General features: G+C 40.0%; 1 protein-coding gene across 1 annotated transcript; it reads right to left on the bottom strand.

The window, feature by feature from the left end:
* Nucleotides 1-6,892: 6,892 nt before the first annotated feature.
* LOC130184297 (uncharacterized) lies at nt 6,893-12,336 on the bottom strand. The gene is made up of 2 exons (XM_056400224.1): nt 12,062-12,336; nt 6,893-10,381 (listed from the first exon to the last, which is right to left on the bottom strand). The coding sequence occupies exon 2, from the start codon at nt 10,375-10,377 to the stop codon at nt 8,584-8,586; it is 1,794 nt and encodes a 597-aa protein (XP_056256199.1). The 5' UTR covers nt 10,378-10,381; nt 12,062-12,336; the 3' UTR covers nt 6,893-8,583.
* Between the last annotated feature and the right edge of the window lie 8 nt (nt 12,337-12,344).

The following is a 12,344-nucleotide window of genomic DNA, read 5'->3' as shown; positions in this document are numbered from 1 at the left end:
ATAGAAAACGGTCAATAGGCCTGTATCAGCACCTTTGACAATGCTCAAAGTGATCAGAGGCTCAAGGGATTAATGGACAACCCTGTACAAATGGAGAAAATTAAGAAAAAGGGGACTTCCCAAACATGTCAAACAGATGCTTCTCATTCTCTCTATCTCATTTTCCCCATCTCTTTCTAAAAGTTCCTATGAATTCTACTGAATCTTTACAACGAGGGCAAGTAAAATCATTTTTGACAAAATAGATGAGGTCGTATACCTCCTGGCATGGCTCAGGAAACTATATGTCAACTTGAATGAACATTATGTCCTCAAAAAGAAACAAATAAATCTGGTTAGTAAACTATTTGGATTTTTATTTTCTTCCATTTTGGAGCAGAGGAAAGAATCTGGCTCATTCAATTGGCCTCAATAATGAGCTGGATGAAAATCAATACACCCTTGCTTATTCAATGTGTGTGTTTGGGTTATAATTAGCTTATAAAACACACTGACTTCTGTAGTGGTTTATGTGGCTCAGAACACACAATCTGTGTCTTAGAAACAATAAAATGCCCATATTAAAGAAACAGTTTAAAGCTGAAACAAATAAATATTTCTGCAGAATGTTCATTATTTTGCCAAGTCATTTATCTCCCTCTTTTCTTTACCCACCAAAAGGGCCTCGGTGGTTGTAAGTGGTTATAATTGTACATCTGGTAGCAGTTAGAGCCGCGTACTTGGCACCACTGAGGTTTCTGCCGCTTGAGAAGAGCAGCAATACGTTCCAAGAGCAGCTCAGCCCCAGCTCAGTGCTCTCACTTCATCCCCTGGATAGAAACAAAAGAGCCGTTTGATTCAAAGGAGAAAGACCTTAGGTCTTCATGGGAGGGAGGAGAGATGTGGAGGGGGGAAGTCACCGGCTCTCCTTCTTATCTTTGCTTCGACTTTTCTGAATCCTTGGATGTTGTTGAGTGAGCACATGAGATGGAGAACAAGGATAAAAGGCAGGATGGTGGAGTGTAAGCATGAGATAGAGAGACAGGATGAAAACACCCCCAGAGATGATTGATGACAATAGCAAAGCATATTCAGGGCCTGGCTTCCACACAACTATCTCCCACACCTATAGTGATGATGGCATGTCACATGACCCTCTTCTCCCTCTTGATTAAATAGGTATTTCCAATGTGACTATCACTTTCTCTCCGGGTGGAAAAAACAGAAATGAATGTTATTTTCAGTCTCCCGGTGACAGGAAGGCACTGAGAGTGTTTGAACAGCTGAGTCTAAGATCCCACTGACTTTAACAGGCTTCATTTCATGTTCTCCTTCAGTCTTTTGCTATTTTTTTTTTACAACCTTTTCTGATAAGAACGTCTTGCTATTACCACAAGCAAAATGACTTTGCAAAGATGAAATAGATAGACCTCCTATGTAGCGTAAATGGCATCATCTCCAACAGAGCCATTACTGTTTGGGTTATTTCATGCCATTTCTCATCCCAGATGAGTCCCTCGGCTTTCAGCTAAAGCCAATGTTTGCTGGAATAAAATGAGGTTGTGTGTGATGCCAGCTACTACCAAGTGCTCTGTCCTCATGAGGCAAAACACCATGCAAACCAAAAATCACACAGCAGCTCATAGCAACAAGCCAATTTCAGACATTTTAAGTTCTTTCCAGATTCCAGATGATGCTTGATGCACGTGGTTGAAACAAAACATTATGTAATATACCTACAGCAGACTCAAATCAGCGTTTTCACAATCCAACAGTTTTCATATTTCACCATGACATAATTATGAACAATCTATAATCATTGGTCATCACTTAAGTATGTATAATCATAGTAATTAACTATGTCATCTGTGGGTTGCCTCATATTACGTTATTTGCTGTAAATAGAGAGGGTTAGCCTCAGTGGTGGAGAGTAACAAAGTACATTTACTCGTTTACATAATTTCCTCGGTTGGGAATCACTGGACTAAATTACCAAACGGTATGTTAAGAAGTTGAAATCAGCTACATCTTGACTGCTGCTTTGACACTGATGCATAAGCATTAAGAGTCTAATGATGTAATATGATAATACATAAATCAGAAGAAGTACTTTTAATTTCGATACTTTAGGTACATTTAGCTTATAAAGCGAATGTACTTTTCCTTGAATTGGATTTTGAATGCAGGAGCATTTTTTTCCTATTCGTATTTTTACTTAAGTAAAGGATCTGAGTACTTCTTCCACGACTAGCCTTTACCTGATGTGTGCTATACACATTTTAAAGAGACACCCACGTTTATAGAGTAAAAAAAAAAAAAAAAATTGCTGTGATCACCTAATCATGATTCATCTGGGTTGGAATGTAATTATAAAAGCATTATGAGGTGCTGAGAGCAGCAAGAACAGGAGAAGCAGGGGAGAGCATAGACTCTCCTTGCCACCAGGTTACTTTACATATCTGCAACCCAAGCAGCTCAACCCTCCCACCACCCCTCTGGCTCCTTACTGTGGTAATGGCCAGGAGCATTCGCAGTCTCCTTGGCACAGCCCATCTGTTGTTTTTTGTTTTTCAGATTCGGGGTGGGAGGGGAGCGGGTTGACGGGTGGGTTGGTGTTGGCCTGGGTGAGGAATGAGAAAACGATGTGAGGCTCTAGCCACAAATTGTTGCCGGTCTGTTATTACAGTAGGCTGAACGTTAGCAACGGCTACTTGGCCTAACAGTCTGACACAATAGTCATCTCTAAATAAAGCCTCAGCCGTCTGACGCAGTTGGTCAGCCACTTTGGGCTTGGTGAGGAGGCAATTTGTAGCCTGGCTGTACCCACCACAGAGTCAGACTTGTAGGCAGGAATCTACAGAAAATTAAAATTTATATCAAAGTCAAAAAATGTCTGCATTTCAAAATCAAATTCAAATTAGGTCCATGAACTGGGCAGCAGGGTGGATGAGTGGCCAGCACTGGCTCCGCACAACAGGAGAGTCCTGGCTTCAAATTTCCACCCTGGTCTGTTCTGTGTGGAGTTTGTACTGTGTGTTATCCCCATGTGCAGGTTTGCTGACACACTTACGTTAAGACTCCTGCCCTCTGCGCTTGACCCTACGACACTAAAGGTGGCTTATTTGTAAGTTTTCTCTGCCACCAAACATGGTTTCATGCTGGGAGTGGGTGCTGGTGATTGTTGCTTGACAAGAGCTTCAGCCATCATTGTGTTTACTAGACAAGAGGTTATAATACACCCAGTGAGCAGCGCTACGTCTTCGGGGAAGATTGGAGGCTACAGTCAGTCGCTTTCTGAAATAGTTCCAGTTAACAAAAATGCACATAGCCTTATTTTTTCATAGGTTTATAAATACCACCTCTAGGATTTCAACCAAAATTATGTTAAAAACAATAGTTCAAAATGTTGGTAAATACGCTTATTTGCTTCATTTTCTAGAGTGAGTTAAGAAGATAAATTGCAATCTTTTGTCTGAAATGGAACAATGAAGCAGTGTTAGCTTAGCGTAATAGAAAGAGTGGAAGATAGAGGAAGTATCTAGCTCTGTCTGAAGAGAAGAAATACACCTACAAACACCTGTAAAGCTCTCTAATGAACACACATTAAAGATGTTTATTCCTTACACAAACACAAATAGTGGTTTCAGTTCCGCTATGGATTTAGCAATTGAGATAAGTGTTCATTAATTTTGTTTTGAAAGTGCTGCTATTAACTTTGGCTAGCCTGGACAGAACCAGGCTAGCTGTGTCTAGTCCATCTCCAGGTTTGTTTCAAAAGATAAGCCAATTGCTTCCTTGCAAGCTTCATACAGACATGAGAGAGGCATCAATCTTTTCATTTCACTCTCAGAATGCAGATAAACATATTTTCCTAAAATACTGAACTATTCAAAAATTCAAAACCGCATCTCCTTACAGAAATGATCTCTCTGTTACTCTGGATAATCCAAAGACTGTCAGCAGTTTTCACAGTGACTTTGTAGCTCCAGTAACAACTGCTAACACAACAGCTGAATTTGACAATTAATTTGACAGATTACATCCGTACATATGAAGAAAAATATACTTCACTGTAACTCCTTAACTTTTCAACTTCACACATTCATAAAACAAGTGCTTCTTTGCAATGTGGCAGTCATGGAAGTGTGTGAGAACTGTAGAGAATGTAACAGGCGATCAAAATACAGTGTACAGGATGCAGCATATACTACATAGAGAGGGAGAATGAACAGTGGAGGACTTGCTGATGAAATCTCACCCTGTACTTTTCCCCTCAGGGTTTTATATTCAGGTCCTTCAGCCATTGATACTAGTGTAAAAATATAACTTTCTTCTCTCAATGATACCCAGACAAGCTAGCTTTTGTTTGCAGTGTAAGCAACCCATTGGTTGCTCACTTGCTCTCTCCGTCTCATACACACAGTCTCATCTTAAGCCAGCCATTGTTCCAGCCCAAGATAATAGTATCAGTCCTTGACTGGGGAGTTACAGTTGGATTGGCACCAGCTGTTACAGCAGCTATACTTTGTGGACCTGATTAGATTACAAAATTACACCCGATCTCATCTGACATTAATTACTGGACTGTAAAATGTTCCTAAGCGAGCACTGTGCTGTACATCCCAGAACTACACGGGGCATGGTACCCCTCTACAGTTAAGAGATACATTATAATCTGCTCTCATATTGTCCAGAGACTTGGTGGGTAATGTGCCGTATGGAGACTTAAATAGGAAATTCAGACAACTTAATCAGTATCCCAATCACAATTCTCCAAGGAAAGTAGAATATTTTCCATTGTTCGTCATTATTGCCAGACCACCCTCTGAGATTCTTGGGCGTATGTGTGTGTGTGGCTAAAACTGTTGAGAGCTTGAGTGAGAGTTTCTTCAGTGCTGACCTGTGCTGATGCTGAAATGTAACATATAATTTCCTCTTGTTCGCATGTAGACACACAGTAAATCAGTGCATGAGTTCTCATGAGTGTCAAAATGTAACAGTGCATGGTTAAAACTTGTTTTAGAGTGTAAACTTTGTAGAATATGGGATGTCATTTTGTCACGCCACAACCTTTTTTATGAGGACACACATAGAGCTATAGCTTGACAAATGTGTAGATGAGTGGGAACATCCCATCATAGATAGACTGGTCTTCATCCAGTGTGCTTATTAGCCACTTAGTCACTCTGTGGTCTGTCAGTCAGTCCATTTTAACACTGTCAAATATCTCAACTGTTGAATGGATTGGCACAAAATTTTGTACAGACATTTATGTACCCCTTAGGATGAACTGTAATCAATTTGAACTTTCATCTTGCACCATCATCAAGCCAATTTTTAAGTTGTAGAATATATATTTTATTGTTTTATGACTCATACTTGCACTTGCTCACTATAGAGTGGGTACCAGTAACACTGAGGTCCGCGAAACATAATGTGATACAATTAACTATTTAATTTATTTGCTTGTAATAGTTCATTCTTTACATGAGAGGGGCTGATTCAAGTCTTCAGTAACTTTTAAAGGATAATGCATGTAATATTCTATATTTTATTAATATTCTATAGCTTGGTATAGCTCACTCCTCTGTGCTGCAGACCTCCATTGTTGTCCACAAACTAATAAAAACATGGAAATGAGCCAAAACATAGCATTGGGTGACAATCCATTGAACACAGGGACTAGTTAATTTTGAGTTAATCTCACATACATGCCCTGCTGTATACTATGCACTAGGTGCATTAATTCACTTCACTATTCTCCTACTCCTACACTTCCCTGCTACTTTAAAAAATGACTTGGCTTTTTCATAAGTAATAAACCCTATATTTGATACTACTGTTTTTAAATATTTATGTCTTTAGTAGGAATTACTGGGCTTGAGGCTGAGTGCCACTGGGGATGACCCAACAGTTGATTTTGGTGTTGAGAATAAGAAAAATGTAAAATAACACCAGATGTTCAAACTTGTAGTTTACAAAGTTGTATTGTATTGAATTGTCTGTGTTGTTTTGATTATTCTGTGACATTGTTAAAACCTTATAGGACCGTAATGCTGATAATCTAGGCTTGCTACAAATGATGAAACAAGGATGAAACCACAACCCGAGTGAACAGTGATTTCATGCATTCTGCCTGGTATGACTAAATCACACAAAGGGCGACTTTAAAATCAACCAACGCACCGCCATCAGTCAAAAACGGCACACATCATCATGATAATCTGCAGCTGTAAAATGATATATGCCATCTCTCTAATTGTTGCCCACACATCTGTTGTCAGTGCAGACAAAACCCACTTGCAAAACAGACAACAGGCAGCAGAGTGAAGCAACTGTGAGAGAGAGGGAGGGAAGATGTAGGTAGTGATAGATTTACTGAGTGATGCGGTGGAGAAAACAGTCTCTGAGATTTACGGCAGGTCTGCTGCCTTTGAGGCAGACACCTCCAGAGCCGTCCTGGCTCATTGCTATTAAGATTAATAATGCTAGTATTTACAAGGCCCAGGTCTCCCCTCAGAACCCCGAGGCTGCCCTGAGACAAACCACCAGCAGAACACAGCACAGAGGCTGGCAGTGAGTGTGTGTGAGAAATGGGAGTGAGAAAACACACTCTGTGCTTCAGTGCAGCACCACAGAAGTTCTTTGGGATGCTGCAGTTTTTGTCTTTCTAAAACTATATTTTATGTTTTATTAAATTTTTATTATCTTTCTTTATTAAATATCTTTGGTGAAAAGTGCTTAAGTTTAACTGATGGATAGGAGTTATTTGTTCCTTAAAGAAATAGTGCAAATATGTTCATATGATGTTGAGTTAGATGAAAAGATTTATACTCACTCTCATTTTGTCCAGTGAATATAGTTATAGCCAGTAGCTGTTTAGTTTAGCATAAAGCATAAAGACTGGAAATTAGGAAAAGCAGCTAGCCCAGCTCTGTCTCTGCCTACGAGCACCTCTAAAGATCAAAGTTCATAGTTTAAACACATCAAGTTGCAGTTTTACTGGGGGATACGTGGGGAACTATTTTCTTCCCTGAAGTCTCCACTTGTTGCCTGGCAACTTAACAATGACAAGACTCTAGCAAAGAAAAATGCTTATTGTTTTCCACTGTTTTTTTGGGGGGGATGGCTTGTACTAAACTAAGATAATTTTCTTTAATTCTGCAGAAACCCACTTTTTGGGAGAGATTTTCTAGTTCCTTGACCCGGGTATAAACTCAGAACAGACAAAATCTTCAATAAATACAATGCTTTTATTTACAACATGTAAACTGCCTAACAAAGAAGATTCAACCTCTTGTCTGTTAATATTTCATGTTGTGATTATAAAGTTGACACATACTAGTTGAAACTGATAAAAAAAAAACAAACCTACTACTTGAATACAAATTGTATTTTTTAAAACACTTGAAAGTGTGTGATTCATTCACTCTTTATGCATTTCATTTTTTCACAGGCCTTGCAGTGAAGAGAGGAATGTGACCACAGTGCAAACACAGCTGAGGAAGTTCAGCCTAACTTCAAACATTTCATGAGAAATTTACATTTAATTTTAATTAATTTACATTTAATCATTAAATTAATTAAAAAGCTGTCTGTTTATTTGTGGACTTGGCTATTGTAAATTTCCTTCTCAAAGAGTGAGAATCACAGTCCATGTGGTCTACAGTGTTTCCCCTTGTATTTTCTTCAGTATTATAATCAGTAGTGGCAGGACTGGCCCAGGGAGGGGTTAATGCTATATGTTCCGTACCGGAGTGCACCACAGTTAAGTTGTGGCTTGTTTCGAAGGTTATGTAACCACTGTTACTACAGTGTCAAGTTTACACACGTCAATCAACTATAACTGACCACACGATCAAATGTCAGACTGACATAATGTTGAGAATATTAGGTGGCAGTCAGCCAAACATCTAGCTAAGCAGTATGAGATGATACCATGGATGCAGTAAGTTGTAGTAGTTGTATTAGCCTGGCGTTAAACAATATAGGAGAATGAACACAAGTAGTTTGTGTTTTGAACGATTTTATTTCACTAAGCTTGTAGGCTCGGCTATGAAAATGTAGCTGAGCGAGCTTTCATTTCCAGCTGCACTGCGGATGCAGCACAAACTGTCTAAGTTTAATAGGCGTCACAGAGAAAGTAACTCTCAGAAGAGTGAATGATGAACGAAAGGATGATTTGCTTCTTTTTTTTATCTCTACTAGTTGACAATAGTAAGGTTGAAAAAAAAATTATGCAATTCATCACTGTGCAGCTCAAAGGCTACCAGCAGCTACTGGCAACTTTTAAGGTGGAGTGTTTTCTTGCGTGTTACTCACTAACTGATGTTGGATCTCTTGCATGACATACACTTTAGTGATGACTGGATCTTTAAATGAAAAAATGTATACAATTTTCAACTGCGTTATGCTAAATGAGAACATTACATTTCCTCACTTGGAGAAAAAAAATCCCTTGCCACGCATGATGCATGAATGACAGGCACACAGAAAGGGCCAGCAAAACATAGCTGGTAAAAACTTCAATAATTTTGCAGCAGCAGACTGCTACGAGAAACACCTGATCTGCTCCACAAATATCCAGATATCTCAGTTGTCTTTTTACTGAGACTCGGAATGAAATGAACTTTTCTTCTCTTCCTCACTCTCCAGCGGGGCAAACTCACAATCACCTGGCTCTAAAAGGTTGAGATTGACCTGTACTGCTACCAGTTTCTGCAACCTGTCAGCTGAGAGAGAGCCCTGGACCTTTGTACTGCAGAAGCGAGACCGCAGCTGCTCACAAGCACCTGTTGTTGGTGGGATCTGGAGTATAGCAGAGGCCACAGCGGACAGTGGCTCAGAGGAACACAGCCCTTTCCACCAGGTGGATGCAGACACATGCTGGCATGAGCTCCATATCCCAGCTCCCTTCCATAGTCCCTGTTTGGCTGAGAACCTGGCAAAGCTGCCAAGCACCTTACCCTCATCAAGATTTAGATGGTGTGACAGGTTGGATATCACGTAGTAAGCACTGTTTATCTGCTCCCCGGAGAGAGTCTGCTGTCCAACATGTTTTGGATCCAGCATGTACGCTGCTGCGTGAATGGGCTTTACACAGAACTCCTGACACCTGTCTAATGATGCCATGACAGCTTTCTGTTCACCACTGTGCAGCACAGACCCAGGCAGGGAAGCTCCAATGTGGTATCTTAACTGACTGAACATGTCAACAACACCAGAGAGTACAGCATCTTCTCGTTTCATGTAATCAACAGAATTCCCAATTAAGTACAGCAGGTTTTGACTGCTACTCAACCCTTTCCAAAATGCAGAATCCTGTAAAGTGGCCCTAATGGATGCCTCAACAGTCAGTGTGGGTGAGACGGCCATCTCTTGTAGAGAGTTCTGACCCTCCAGGAGGCTGCTGAACATGTTAAGCACACCAGTCCAGTCAGAGCTTGTAGGCAGAGCCAGTGTTGTCCCATTAGATGTGTGGTTTCTTATCTTTGTTGACTGCCAGCATCTAAAAGTCTCTGCTAATATTTTTCGCTCTCTGACATACCTTACCACCTGCTCAGCTCTCCTGCACAGTGCCTTAATAGACGGCTGTGCCACCATGTCATCAAAGAGCTTCTGGATGGCACATGCTGTGCAGCCAATAGCTGATATGTGTGGAAAGGCTTCCTCTACTTGAGCCCAAGCTGCCATCATTTCTGGAGCGTCATCGGTGATGATAGCAAAGACCTTCTGAGGCCCCACTTCATTTATGATATCTTTCAGTTCCTCAGCAATGAATGTGCTTGCATGTATCTGCTCCTTTGTCTTTGTGCATTTATAGAACAGTGGTACAGGAGTCGCCACAATATAAATGATAGTTCCTGATTCTTTTATGTTCGACCAGCCGCTGCATATGATGCTGACACAGTCTGCTTTCCCTATTGCCTCCTGAACCTGGTTTTGTACTCTGTCATACTCACAGTCCAACAGATGAGAGGACAAAGCCTCTCTGGTGGGTGGGCAGTAAGCAGGCCGGAGCACGCTGAAAAATCGTTTCCAATAAATGTTGTCTGTGAGAGTGAGGGGTGAGGAAGTGGCATACACAGCTCTCGCCAGGCTCTCATCAGCATACGCCTGGCTGCGCTGATCCACTGAATCAATGAGAAACGGTCCCCCAGAAGTGGCAGATGGTAAAAAGGAGAATGAGGGAACAGGGATTGAGGCAGAGGAGCTCCCATCTGGGCCTGGTGACTGCTGTGAAACCACAGAGTATTCCTTGCATTTGTCCAAATGCATCTGCATCTTGGTGGCGTTCTTTGTGTATGTCCTTGAACAGTAGTTGCACATGAAGGTTTCCCTCCCATCTTTGATGGCTGGGGTAAAATGCTTCCACACACCAGACTGCAAGCGTGGCATTGTCCTGTATGTGTAAAATTAAGAAAAGGGAAAATATTACCTTGGTATCAAAGTGGTGCGTGGTGAACTGACACCTCATGTGTGTCTAAAGAATTCAGAGTAACTAGGACCTGGGGTGTTTTTAACCACACTGATGCTAATATGGTTTTAAGAATAAATTTATATGCTACTGAGGATGCGACTAACAATTATTTTCATTACCTGATCATATGTTCATTATTTTCTTGATTAACTGTTTAGTTGTTTAGTCTGTAAAATGTAAAAAAAACAAAAAACACAGCAAAAGTATGCCTATGACACCTGTCTAAATCCCAAGCTGATATAATTGAACTGTGTGCTTCACCAAACCAGTGCTGAAAAATCTCAAATTAAGCAATCAAGAAAGAAAAGCAGCACAGATAGTGACAGGTGACAAACTCAAATCTCAGTCCTGAAATTAAATGACAAGTTGCACACTCAAATAGGTGCAGCTGAAAGGTCTATGCATTTTGTATCCCCTTTGCCAAACATAATGAAAAAAAACTCTTTATTAACTTGCCTTCCCACTTTTTGTCTTTGGTTGAAAGTATTGTTTTTCTTTCTTTCTACACATATAATATCACTTAAATTGCCTTATGACAAAGTTATGACTACTTGCAATCCATTATGGCAGGATGTCTACTGTTGCTGACCAGTTCAAAGAGTGAATTTTAATTCACTTTTCAAATATTTGCAGACATTAATGTATCTAGTAATCACCAAGCAAAAAGCAAAGATTTGACAAAAGAATAAAATTGAATTACATATGTTATGGCACAACTATATATATGTACGTACGTATGTATGTATATATATATATATATATATATTTTTTTTTTTTTTTTCCTGTCCTGTCCTGTTAAACATCCACTACCCCTTAGATTTATCTTGGAACCCTTTTGGGGGTCTCAACCTCCCGGCTGGGAATCACTGCGTAGGACAATCATTGCATTGCAAGTAAATTACTGTTCCAAGCATTAGCATATAAATCATTTATAGCTATTAATAAGAAAAACTTTTGGGTGCCAGTTTGTAGAAAATTATCCTCTACCATGGCTTTGCACGTTTTTGTTAAGGTTCTTTTTTTATTCATTAGGGAGACCCCTGCAATGGACCATTTGACCACTTGCTTTCTTGGAAAGTGCTGCAAAAGTAGGTCTGTCACATCTAATTATAAATGTTACAAAATCATTAAAAATGGTTCTCATAATAATCCATCAAGTCTGCAGTTGTAAATGTTAATAAGCTGGATTTTGGCCAAGATGTCCTGCAGACCTTTGGCAGGAGGATAAGTGGTTGACAGTCCATTAGAGATGTCTCCCTGATAAATGAAAGCGCTTAACAGAAAAGCAAAGTTTCATGCAGGAGGAGTTTTTTTTCTACAACTGGCAACCCCAAAGGATTACAACTGATCTGCGAAGGATTATCAAATGATATATTGACCATTAATAAAGCAATTAATTACAACTTATAAAAAACTATAAATGGTGCCTGGTCAGAAAGATTTTTCACTAATAAGTCGCCTACTACACTTTCATTCCATTGCTCACAGGTTATTGGATACCTATCTGGTGCTAATTAAGGTAAATTTTTTTCTCAACTGTTACAGCAAATTGCACACTAAGCACAGTAAACAGGCCAACTAGCCATCAACTTATTCACCCACCTCTATGTATGAACACTTGCTGTGAATCTTGTTCCAGCTGAAGTTACTGTCACATTAGCTGTTTGGCTAACTTGACACCCTGCTACAAACGTTAGCAAAGTAGTCGAAATGAACAAAAAAGTCGTAACTCTCCCGGTAGTAAACTTTGCACAGATAGCGGACTGAATGCACATTGAAAGTATCCTGTGTTAGCATCACATTTAAGAAGCAATTTTGGAAAATGTGTCATTATTTGGCAAGAGACCTGGGTTCCTCGCCGTTGTTGTGAGAGTGCGGCTACTTC

This window comes from Seriola aureovittata, chromosome 16, assembly GCF_021018895.1.
Source record: "Seriola aureovittata isolate HTS-2021-v1 ecotype China chromosome 16, ASM2101889v1, whole genome shotgun sequence".
NCBI lineage: Eukaryota > Metazoa > Chordata > Actinopteri > Carangiformes > Carangidae > Seriola > Seriola aureovittata.
Note: the sequence above shows the minus strand (reverse complement) of the source record. Positions and strands in the feature narration are given on the sequence as shown.

Coding starts and splice junctions, on each gene's coding strand:
- LOC130184297 (XM_056400224.1), bottom strand. CDS start 10,377: ATGCCACGCTTGCAGTCTGGTGTGTGGAAGCATTTTACCCCAGCCATC.